Source organism: Panicum virgatum, chromosome 4K, assembly GCF_016808335.1.
Source record: "Panicum virgatum strain AP13 chromosome 4K, P.virgatum_v5, whole genome shotgun sequence".
Taxonomy (NCBI): Eukaryota; Viridiplantae; Streptophyta; class Magnoliopsida; order Poales; family Poaceae; genus Panicum; species Panicum virgatum.
The window spans coordinates 10,514,684-10,527,291 of record NC_053139.1 but is presented as its reverse complement, the minus strand read 5'-3'; the positions used below and the strand labels follow the sequence as shown (position 1 = coordinate 10,527,291).

The 12,608-nt window shown below is 44.8% G+C and overlaps 1 protein-coding gene across 1 annotated transcript; it reads right to left on the bottom strand.

Annotated features, from left to right (window-relative positions):
* Positions 1-60: 60 nt before the first annotated feature.
* Positions 61-1,150, bottom strand: LOC120705048 (protein HEADING DATE 3A-like). Its single transcript, XM_039989582.1, has 4 exons — positions 797-1,150; positions 620-681; positions 412-452; positions 61-302 (listed from the first exon to the last, which is right to left on the bottom strand). Exons 1-4 carry the CDS (start codon positions 1,022-1,024, stop codon positions 73-75), a joined length of 561 nt encoding a protein of 186 aa, XP_039845516.1. The 5' UTR covers positions 1,025-1,150; the 3' UTR covers positions 61-72.
* Positions 1,151-12,608: the final 11,458 nt, after the last annotated feature.

Here is a 12,608-nt window from a genome sequence, read left to right as displayed (position 1 = left end):
ATATATGTATTGTTGCTAGGTATAAATATATATAGTAAGTGCTTCTAGCAGCTGGCTACATAATTATTATATTTAGGGGTACATCCTCCTGCCGCCGGAGCCGGCCTCACGCTGGCAGTTGAAGTAGACGGCGGCGACCGGCGGGCCGAGGTGGTAGATCTCAGCGAAGTCCCTGGTGCTGAAGTTCTGGCGCCAGCCGGGGGCGTACACCGTCCGCCGCCCCAGCTGCTGGAAGAGCACCAGCACGAAGCGGTGGATCCCCATGGTCGGCCGAGGGGGCTCGTAGCACATCACCTCTTGCCCTGCGCTCCAGCCAAATGCATCGACGGTGATCATCACATCCACAATTGACAGAACCTAGCTAGCTAGCTAGCTTAATTGAGACGGAGAGAGCTGTCGCTCATGGCTCACCAAAAAAAGCTCCAGTAGTTCCCGGAATATCAGTGACCAGCCTGCATGAAGAAGACAGTGTGTGGATCGGTAATCCGTGTAGTACGTACAGTAGTATGTAGTATAATCGTCACAAGATGTTCATGCACTAGCATGCATGTACACTACAGAGTACAGACTGATGAGACAATAATGTGACAGCCTCCGTATAGTAACAGGTTAATTTTACCAGTGCAGATACTCCCTAAGGTTAGGGTCGCTTGGGGTTGGAGCATCCGGGTCGACCATCACCTGAATGATGAGGACGACAACACAAATTAAATTAATTATTACATGCATGCACTAACGAAATTGATCATGTACTAGATAGCTAGGTTAGGGAAGAAAATGCATAGTGCATATGTACAAGGGTGTAGAACGTCCTCATGTCGGGTCCGCCGATCTCGACCCTGGGCTGGTGCGCCACCATGGACGGCTTGAGCTCGCAGCCGTTGGACACGGTCCTGGTATTGTACCTGACCCTGAGGTTCGTGGTCCGGACGAATGGGTCAAGCACGTCGCCCACAACCCTGCCAACGACCAACGGGTCCGCGTCCCTGCGGGCCATGTCGAGAGCAGGAGCAGGAGCAGTCATGCCCAACAAACAAAAATAAAGCTAATTAAGCTATAGCCCTGCTGCTGCAAACTTCTTGTTCTCAATGCAGCAGGGGTGTTATTTGGGACCGGCTGATGAAACTTGCGGAGAGCTTCTGCTACTGGTTGGTGTTGTGGTATGCATTCATGGATGGTTGTGTCCCACAGCTTATGGCCACTTATATAGGAGTCTGTCAAGCTTCAGGACCGGATTCTAAGCCGGGACTTCGCTCACCGATGAGCATGCTAGCTAGCTGCTGAACGGTATAAGAATCTCCTATCTTACTGCTGAACGGTAGAATCTCCCATCCTTTTCTATCTCCATGTGTCGACGTGATACGCTTTGGCAATCGGGCATCTCGCGCGCTTTTGATCCACCCGCCAAAGCAATGGCTGGCTATGTCCTGTGGAGATCGCAAGTACCACTAAGGGAAACAGTGGGTTTGCCGGCAAAGACCCAAAAACACTCGGCAAAGGATTTGCCGTGTGTTACACACAGTAAATAGCGCACGGCAAAGCTCGGCCGGCATACAGGGTGTTTGCCGTGTGCCCTTTTTCGGGCACACGGCAAAGCCATTGCCGTGTGTTTTATCGGGCCTACGGTAAAATAAAGTTACCCCGTCGCCCAGCATGCCACGTGGGCTGTTTGCCATGTGCCACATGGTCAGGCACACGGCAAACAATGCCACCTTTGCCGTGTGCCTCGTGGACAGGCACACGGCAAAGAATGGCAGCTTTGCCGTGTGCCTTGCCATGGCACATGGCAAAAAATGGTGGCACACGGCAAAATTAATTTTCAGATTCATTTTTTTTGTTTAATCACAAATATTTCAGATTCCAATCAAATTAACATCACAGGCAATTCATATATATTGCATCAAATGTCACGATCATTTCATATATCACAATTTGCATCACATTCAATCCATAGAAGTCCAAATGCAAATATAGCAAATATCGCAATGCATACAATCCCAAATGTAGTCGATACAAGTCCATACAAGCATTGGTAGTTCATACATGTCCATACAAGCACAAGTTCAAACGATAGTCTATACAAAGAGTGCATGTCCATACAAGCACAACTCACGACTACGACGGCGGTGGCGGCGGGTGCTGCGACCACGAAGGGTTCTGCTGGAACTGCTGCAGGTAAGTCACCCATTGAGGAGGCGGCCACACATTCTGAGGCATCGGCGAAGGGGACATTTCTGTTGGCCCATCATTTGATGCTGCCGATTGAGGCTGCAAATTCAAAGTCATTAATTTGAAGTCTTTGTTTCCAAGACATTGTTTCTAAGTCTTTGTTTCTAAGGCATTGTTTCTAAGTCATGATAGAGTTGTCTATTAGTCAAATAACGATAAATGAAATTAGAAGGTTGTGAAATCGCTCACAGGAGTAGGTGTAGCTGCACGCGTAGGGATATTAGTCTGAGTGAATTGCGGTGGCGAAAGACCCATTTGCGAGCCCAGAGTCTGCATGAACTGAAAATCCAGGGCCAGCTGCATCTGATTCTGCTGGGAGGCTTCCTGTGTCTGCCGAAGGTCTTGCTGCATCCTCTCCCGCTCGGCCGCCCACGCCAGCTGCTGTGCTAGGAGCTGTGCTTCAAAGTCCCGTTGCATCTGGGCCTACAAAATTAGATTGCATGGTTAGAGTACCAAGAAACATATGTCAAAATTAATAAACCTTTGCTGTAACAGAAATAACCTTCAGTGCCTCCATCTGGATCTCCGTAGTGCTTTGACGTGGGCGTATGGCCGGGCTAGAGCTGGTGCTCCTGGCTCGAATCTGCGCGAGAGTAGGAGTACTGGCGGTGTCAATCAAGCTATCTCAAATCTAGTACCGGCCATGCTTCTTCCCTTCTCCCACCCTCATCACGACTTCTGCATCAATGGGCTCCGTGCTCGGATCAAAGTCCGGCCCATTCACCTCCATTGCCATCGAGTTGTACTCACTGAGGCGACTGTGGACAGTCGCGTTGCTGTACGCTTCTGGGGGGTCCGCCGGGTTGTAGTTGACATCCGATGTCGCCTTCCTTTTGTGGGCCAAAGCCCACGCCTTGATCGGGGGGCAAGGCTCGCCTCCATGTGAGGCCGACTGTGAAAAAATAAAGATGATTACAAATTGTGTGCGGTTGAGCGTTAAAATGAAGAAATGAATTCACTTAACCATCTGGCCACGTACTGTCGTAGGTGACTGTTGCCCTGATGGTGCGGTGCACCTGGCATCATCAAACGCCGCTGCCGGCAAGACTCGTGCATCTCCACCCAACCTTCTGCATACCACCTGTCGATTATCATGTCCCAGCACTGTTCATTCCCAGCTAACCACCAAGGAATCACCTGCAGGTCATACATGACATATAAGAAGATCAACTGTAGCGTACTTCATTTTAGTAAAAATCAATATTAATAATATTGTATATTTACCATCATATATTGTTCCCGAGTTAGCCTGAGGTTTCGCACAGCCCCTTTGTTGGTCTTCACTTTTTCGATGCGACGTTTGTAATCACAGTTGGCCTGGATGTGCGCCTCGAAGAGCATATCCGCCACCAGCTTGTGACAGGCCGTGTTTGCCACCTCGCGTGCCACGGTCATCATTCCCTCCTCGCACCTGTAGAAATCCTACACATGGTGATGAACGAAGCCATTATATCAAGAATGTCCAATTAATGAGATGTATTGACAATTATAGCGCATACAAGACTTACCCACAGTTCCTGCAACACCCGCTCTGCCTTGCTCGCAAAGATATTTTAGTGTCCAAATTGTGGGTACCCATGTAAGCGTTTGTGCAAATAAATTGCGAAAGCATTTTGAATTTTAAATTTTACTCTACGATAAAGTTGTAGTTTTTTTAATTCTTGATCAAATTCTATGTTGAGCAAGTTTTGATTCCAATGCGTTTTGGTGTTCAAATTATACGTATAATGTTGCTCGTGTAGAAGTAACGGAATGAACGGGTTGTGGTTTGATTTAATTAAAATCCAAGAGTTCTTGTAAAAACAATTCTGAGAGAGAAGATTTGGATGGTGGGTTGATTTTATGAAAACTTAAAGCTTTCTTTAAAATTTCCTGAACCTGGACTGTTGGATTGCGGGTTGATTTCAAAAAAGTTGAGAATTTTTTCGTGAAATATCTTGAGAGAGAAGTCCAGAGTGGTCGATTTCTCTAAAGTCTAAGGTTTGTTTTTTGCGAAATGATCGGAAAATGCACAATCTAATCCATCCGCCTAGCCGATCTGACGGCCAAGAATTGCAGGCGACGTGGCCACCCTCCCTGGCCCTCTTTTGGTGCAAGAATCATATCTAAGCCATCTACCCAGCCGATCTGACGGCCAAGAATTGTGGGCGACGTGGCCACCCTCTCTGACCTTCTTTTGGTGCAAGAATCATATATAGAGATATGATTATAATCCATGGCCCGGTCGAGGAAACATTTGCCAATTATGCGTTAATGGTGGTCATACGCATGACTTTCTTTCTTTTTCCCTATGTCACTATGTGGATGCATGCCCCTGTCGTCAATGCACGCTCATATATTATTCGTTGAAAGCCTGATGTGGATCTGTGGTATATAAATTATTAAAGCTTCTTTTATGTCCATGGCGACGATGTGAAAGGCGAACAAGATCTGAACTTATTTGGGGCAAAGGGTCCTCGCTTGTGTGTGGTCGGAAAGAATGAAGACGGCGGTGTCACATCACTTGCCATGAAGACCAAACCGACAAAGCGTATACAGGATGCGCGCCGTAATAGGTTAACAGGCCTGCGATCGTTATCCTTCAAAAATGGTGCGATCAAACCCGGGCGATTAGCTTTCCAGGTTAATCAGAGATCAGCTAATAATCCAGTAAATAGCCTACGACATTTTGACAAGATGCTTCCTCTTTCAATTTATTCTCTGTCCTTCTGTATTTGTTTTAATTCTTCTTCTTTGCTTTTATCAAAATTTGAAAAAAAATATATGAAGCTAGTGCTACCAGAAAATCGTTTCCGCTTCTCTTATCCAAGAGGACGTACTGTATCTACTCCAATATGGACTTTCTGCAACACTTCATTTACTGTGCATATATATGCAGATGCAAACACTCAGGACAAAAAGACCACAAACACCGTGTTCGGCTGTTGGTCTACTGCTCCAGCCCTACAGTATTTGTTTCTCACATTCCTCCAGCTCCAGCCTCCAGCTTCAGCCTGCCGAACAGTATTTTTCTCTCACAGCACTCCAGCTCCAGCCTCCAGCTCCAGCCTGCCGAACACGGTGAAAGTATAGTGCAAAACAGCCATGCATGCAAAGCCCCTAGATGCAATGCCCTTGTGATTTTGAGATCCCTCGATCGCAGTTATGGGATATCACAATGGTAATGCCACAGTAACATACATGTGCTGATGTGCCCCTATGTCTTGATATGGGTATAATCAAACACTACTAGAAAATGGGCCAAAGGTCCCGGCTGCTGTTGCAGCCGGTACCGTTGGTACCAATATTACCGGCTGCAACAGCAGCTGGTATCTTTGGCCTTGGACCGACCCTGTGGAGGACAATTGGCACCGTGTGGAGGTACAAACCGGTTCCAATACGGCAGCATAGGAACCGGTTTGTACCACCACCCGGTGCCAAATGCAGACGCCGGTATAGGCACCGGTTGGTGGGACCAACCGGTGCCTATTGTGCTGCAAACGGCACCGGGTCCTGCCACGACCCGGTGCCGGCTGACGCTCGGGCCAAAGGCACCGGTTTGTGCCTTGACCCGGTGCTATTGAATAACATTTAGCACCGGGTCATAGGTACCAACCGGTGCCTTTTGTCCACGCCTATAAATACCCCAACCCCTTCCCCCTCCAAGTTGCCGTGAACTCACTGTTGATGGCAGCTGAGTGAGGGGAGGGAAGCGAATTTTTGTTTTTTTAAAAGGTTAGTTATTTTTCTCCATAACTTAGCAATTGATTTTTAGAAATAGTTATCATTTAATTTAGTTTATATATGTGATAATTATTTTTAGTTGTAGCATTTTATTGTAGTTATATGCGTTATCCATTTATTTGATATGTGAATACTATCAAATTATTGTATTTATATGTTTTATCAATTTATTTGATAAGTGAATAGTATCTATTTATTATAGTTATATGTATTATCAATTATATATTTGAATTCAAAATTTTTATGGAAATATTATCAATTACATATGCAAGGGTGCTTTATTTAGTTCCCTTCAAAATTCCAAAACTTTACAAGATTCCATATTCAAGATGCATGCTGCGCCAATTCGAGACCCGCAGCTTAGCTAGGCTAGAAGGCCACATGCGTCGTTTCTTGTACAAAAATATAAATTTCCATATAGAGAAATAAAATTTTTACACAGTCATGCAGTCAGAAGGCCATATGCATCGTTATAATTTTGTAGTTCAGTTTTATTAATAGCGTATTCAATATTAGTTATAAATTGGTACTATGAATGAACTATTTGTACACTACAATGATGTATATAAATGTATTGTGGACCCAGATGAGTCGGCAATGGATGTACATGGCCGACCGGCGTTCAAAGGAGTTCATTAATGGCGTGCATGAATTCATAGAAGCGGCCGAGAAACACAAGTATGGCGGTTTCGTTCGTTGTCCATGCAAATTCTGTAAGAATGAGAAGGATTACTTATCATCAAGAACCATCCACAGTCACTTGTTCAATAGTGGTTTCATGCCGAACTACTATGTTTAGACCAAGCATTGTGAAAGAGTAATTATGCTGGATAACAATGTAGAAGAAGAGGACAGGATTCCTGACTTTGCAGCCAATTATAATGCCTTTTTCAATGACACTGCAATGGGTGAGCCTGAAGAAGATACTGAAGGATACGTTGTAGAAGATGATCTTGGTCAGATGCTGCGCGAAGCTGAGGAAGGTTGCGAAACAGAAAAGGAATCGAGATATCTGAAGCGTATGTTGGAGGACTACAGAACATTGTTGTACCCTGATTGCAAACAAGACCAAAAGAAGTTGGGTACGACATTGGAATTGTTGCAATGGAAGGCATCAAATGGTTTGTCTGACAAGGGATTCGAGGAATTGCTGAAACTTATAAAAAACTTACTCCCTGAGGGTAACACCTTGCCGGCGACAACATACGAGGCAAAAAAAGTTGTTTGTCCTTTAGGATTAGAGGCACAGAAGATACATGCTTGTCCTAATGACTGCATCCTATATCGAGGTGAGTATGAAAATTTGGATTCATGCCCTGTATGCAACGCATGCCGGTATAAGATCCCTCGAGATGATCCAGGCGACGTTGAGGGGATGCGTGTCAAGAAGAGGGTGCCTGCCAAGGTGATGTGGTATTTCCCTCTAATACCACGTCTGAAGCGTTTGTTCATGAACAAAACGAATGCTAAATTGATGCGATGGCACAAAGAAGAACGTAAGCAAGACAATATGTTGAGACACCCCGCTGATGGGTCGCAGTGGAGAAAAGTGGACAGAACATTCCCAATATTTGCAAATGATGTGAGGAATATAAGGTTCAACTTAAGTACGGATGGCATGAATCCTTTCGGTGAGCAGAGCAGTGGCCATAGTACCTAGCCTGTGACACTCTGTATATACAACATTCCTCCCTGGTTGTGTATGAAGCGGAAATTCATTATGATGCCGGTGCTTATCCCCGGCCCGAAGCAACCTGGTAACGAAATAGATGTGTATCTGAAACCACTGATTAAGGATCTTCTATTGTTGTGGAAAGAGGAGGGTGTTCGTATGTGTGATGCGCACGCAGAGGATCATTTTAACCTTCGTGCATTACTTTTCATAACCACCAACGATTGGCCAGCACTAAGTAACCTCTCCGGACAATCCAATAAGGGTTATAGGGCATGCACCCATTGTTTAGAAGAAACCGATAGCACGTACCTCAAGCACTGTAGGAAGATCGTGTATATGGGTCATCGTCGATTTCTTCCGATCAAGCACCCATTAAGGAGGAGGCATGCTCACTACGATGGAAAGGCAGATCATCGTACCAAGCCTAGACACTGTTGTGGGAAAATAGTGTTTTAAATGGTCAAAGATATAAAAGTAGTATTCGGAAAAGGACCCGGCAGCAGATCAGTGCAGAGTGATGACGGACGTGCACCTATGTGGAAGAAGAAGAGTATTTTTTGGGAGTTACTTTATTGGGAAGTCTTAGACATCCGCCACGCAATTGATGTGATGCACCTAATAAAAAATCTTTGTGTGAACCTTCTAGGCTTCCTTGGTGTCTACGGTGAGCCAAAAGATACATTGGAAGCGCGGCAAGATCTTCAACGTATGAAACAACGGGCCGCCCTACATCCAGAAAAAGGGATAAAGGACGCCATTATCTAGGTCCTGTGTGCTACACACCTAGTAAGGAAGAGAAGCAAAGTATGTTCGACTGTTTGAACAGTATCAAGGTCCCATCAGGCTACTCTTCGAATATAAAGAGGCTACTGAACTTGAAAGAGAAGAAATTCGCAGACGTAAAGTCTCATGACTGTCACGTGTTGATGACGCAATTGATTCCAGTTGCACTTAGAGGTATTCTACCAGCTAATGTTCGAGCAACAATTATAAAGCTATGCGTCTTTCTCAACACAATTTCTCAGAAGGCAATCAATCCATTAAGTTTAAGCAGGCTACAAGAGGATGTTGTCCAAAGTTTAGTCAGTCTTGAAATGATATTTCCTCCATCATTCTTCAATATTATGACGCATCTTCTAGTTCACCTGGTCAAAGAGATTGGTATTCTCGGTCCTGTTTTCCTTCATAATATGTTCCCTTTTGAACGATACTTTGCAGTCCTAAAGAAATACGTTCGTAATCGGGCTCGTCCAGAAGGAAGCATTGCGAAGGGTTACGTCACAAAGGAGGTCATTGAGTTTTGTGTTGACTATGTGGAAGAACTCTGCCCAATTGGGATTCCAGTATCACGTCATGAGGGGCGGCTGATTGGAAAGGGCACACTTGGAAGAAAATCAGTAAATGCCATAGATCATGCCACGTTGAGCAAAGCACATCTCACAGTTCTACAACAATCAGTCTTGGTGGCTCCATACATGGAGGAGCACATGCAAATTGTGCGAAGCATATACTCTTTGAAGTCTGAGACATTGATTACAAAACATCATAACGATACATTCGCCACCTGGTTGCAGAAGGAAGTCATGGCCAACGTTCAAATTCATGAGCAGCTAGCTTGGCTGGCCAGGGGTCTGGCAAATTCAATCCTAATGTACCAAGGATATGAAATTAATGGTTACACATTTTATACAAGAGCCCAAGATAACAAGAGCACCAATCAAAATAGTGATGTCCGTATAGATGCCACCGACTCTAGTGGCCAAACCAACTCATATTTTGGTTACATTGAATAGATCTGGGAACTCGACTATGGGCCGTTGAAGATACCTCTATTTCGTTGTCAATGGGTTAAACTCATAGGAAAAGGTGTCGATATCGACGAGTACGGAATGACAACGGTAGACCTCAAAGAGCTTGGCTATCGAGACGAACCATTCGTCCTAGCTAAAGATGTCACTCAAGTTTTCTATGTGCAGGACATGTCTAGCAAACCGAGAAAGGACAAGTCTAGGAATAAATCAAGTTTTGTAGGTGCCGGAGATGAGCCAAAGCGCCATATTGTTCTGGCAGGAAAAAGAAAAATTGTGGGAGTCGACGATGTCACAGATGAAGAAGAATACAATAAGGTTGAAGATATGACTCCGTTCGCAGTAGAGGTTGACACAAGTATTCTTTTAGCAGAAGAGGAGGCATCGTACGCGCATCATGATCATAATGAAGGGATGATTGTAAAGCGAACCATTGTTAATACTCCCTTAGTTGAATGATTATGCCTTGTAATATTTTCTGTGAACATTATCAGATTTCTTATGCAATGAATTGATTTATTGGGCAATTAAATGATTTATTATGCAATTATTTGATTTATTATGATTTATTATACAATTAAAATGCTTAGTTATGCACCTAAATAATTTATCATGTAGTAATTAGAATTATTATGCATTTAAATGATTTATTATGCAATTATAATAATTAGTTATGCACCTAAATGATTTATTATGTAGTAATTAAAATTATTGTGCATTAAAAAGATTTATTATTCAATTAACTAATTTATTAGACGATTAAATGATTTATTAGGCTATTAAATGATTTATTAGGCTATTAATGTAACTATTTGCTTTCAACATTATCATATTTATTGGGCAATTAACTGATTTACTAGGTATTTATCAGATTTATTATTTAATTAACTAATTTATTAGACGATTAAATGATTTATTAGGCTATTAATGTAATTATTAGGCAATTAACTTATTTACTAGTCATTATATGATTTATTAGGTACAATAATTTTTTCGAATATCATGAAGCAATATTTGATTTATTGGGCAATTAACAGATTTATTAGACAACTAACAGATTTATTAGAGAAACAGAAAAGGGAAAAGAAAAGAAACAGAAAAGCCTTAGGTACCGGTTCGAAACCGGTACCTAAGGCTGCCTAGTCCCAAAAAAAGGGGTTGAGAAGTTTCGAACCGTGGCCGCGGCGAACAAAATTCCTAGAGTTACCATTGCGCTATCGAGTAATTTCAGTTAGATCGTCGCCAACAAGCGGGAAAAGCAAATGTCGTGGAAGCCTTAGGCACCGGTTTTTGTTCCCCACCCGATGCCAAAGGGGAGTTTCAGTTCCCGCCCGTTGGGCACCTAAGGCACCGGGTGGGAGGTCACCCGGTGCCAAAGGCTTCCACCATATAAGCACCTGCCCTCTCCATCTTCCTCCACTCGCTGCCGCCCTCCGCCGCCGCCCCACGTCGACGCTCCTTGCTCTGCAGCTCTGCGTCGCCGCCACCGAGCACCGCTCCCGTGCGCTGCCGCCGTCGATCCGCCGCCCCGCCGTGCCTCTTCGCCGCCTGTTCGTCACTGGAGCTAGGTGAGGTGGTGAGGAAGCCCCATACCCCCTTTCCCCTCTCTCTCTGTCGCTCTATCTCGCCGGCGATTCCACGCCGAAGCCGCGGCTCCGCCCCCTCGCCGCCGAGCGGCCACCTCCGGCCACCGCCGCACCTCCTGGACCCCCTAGCCGCGTTCCTCGTCGCCCCCTCTCCCTCCCCGGCCTAACCCCGCCACGAATCGAGCCCCAGAGCACCGTTTTTGGTGTACTCCGACGGTCCGCCGCCGCCTCTGCTCGCCGCAGGCGCAAAGCGCCGCCCGCCGGCTCTACCTAGCGCCAAGCCGCGCAGTCGCCAGAGCCGCTAGCCAAGCCGCCGTCCGCCTGAGCCGTCGCTCGAGCAGAGCCGAGCCGCAGCTGAGCCAGCAGCCGCGTCTAAAGCCGCCCCACCCTTTTTCAGCCATTAGATCGAGATCCAACGGATCGGATCTGTTAGATCCGAGCCGAACCAGAGCCGCCCTGGCACTTTTGCTAAAGAGACCCTGAGTTTCTTCAAAATTAACCCGCAGTCCTTCCTAGTTCAAAAGAAATTCCAGAGAGGCCCTTTCTAGATTTTTTCTTGCAAATAAGCCCCTATAATTTTGTTTTAGCCATATATTTCACATTTTGACTCCGATTTTAGAGATTCTTGCGCTCACGCGATCCTTGCATCGTGCTCTACATCTTTTTCAACTTGCATTAGTACTGTTTTTACTGTTTTTGTACTGTTTCTTATTTGTATTGTTTTTTTTCCTCTTGTGTGATCGTGTAGACGACGTGCCGTTTGAGTGTGATCTTTCGAGGTGAGACAATTTTTTCTAAACCCATTAATGGACTTTCTATTATTAGTCTTATGTATAGTGTACAATGTTTTCATAATTTAGTAATAGAATTTAGTTATTAGAGAGACTTTATTTAATCATGTATTTAAATAGAGAGTGAATAATGCTTGTATTTATGTATTTATCATGTATTTCTATAACTCATGTATTTATCATATAACTCGTGTATTTCTGTAACTCATGCATGTATTTATGTATTATGAATTCTTCATTCTTAATTATGAAATCAAACACGACGCTCTCTCCTTCTTAACGACTTCTTAACGGCGACCGGTCTGTCGCTAACTCTCGGTGTCTCCTTGTCCCCGACGCTCTCTCGCTGTCTCCCCACCGACGCTCTCTCGCTGTCTCCTCACCGATGCTCGGTCTCTCGCTCACACACACACACTCTCTCTCTCTCACACACACACACACACACACACACACTCACACACTTACACTGACTCACACACACACTAACTCTCTCTCTCTCTTTCTCTGTCCCACTAACACACACACTGACTCACACACACACTCACTAACTCTCTCTCTCTCTTTCTCGGTCCCACTAACACACAAACACACACACACTCTCTCTCTCTCTCCCTCTAACATACACACACTCTCTCTCACACACACACTCTCTCTCTCTTTCAAACACGCATATTCGTTCAAAGAATTGAATTCTCCTGCTTCATTTAAGGATGGACACATACTCTAACACATTTTTACGGATCCAGTTAAGGATGGACCCCTTCGGTGATGACGAGGTCGCCAAGCAATACATGTT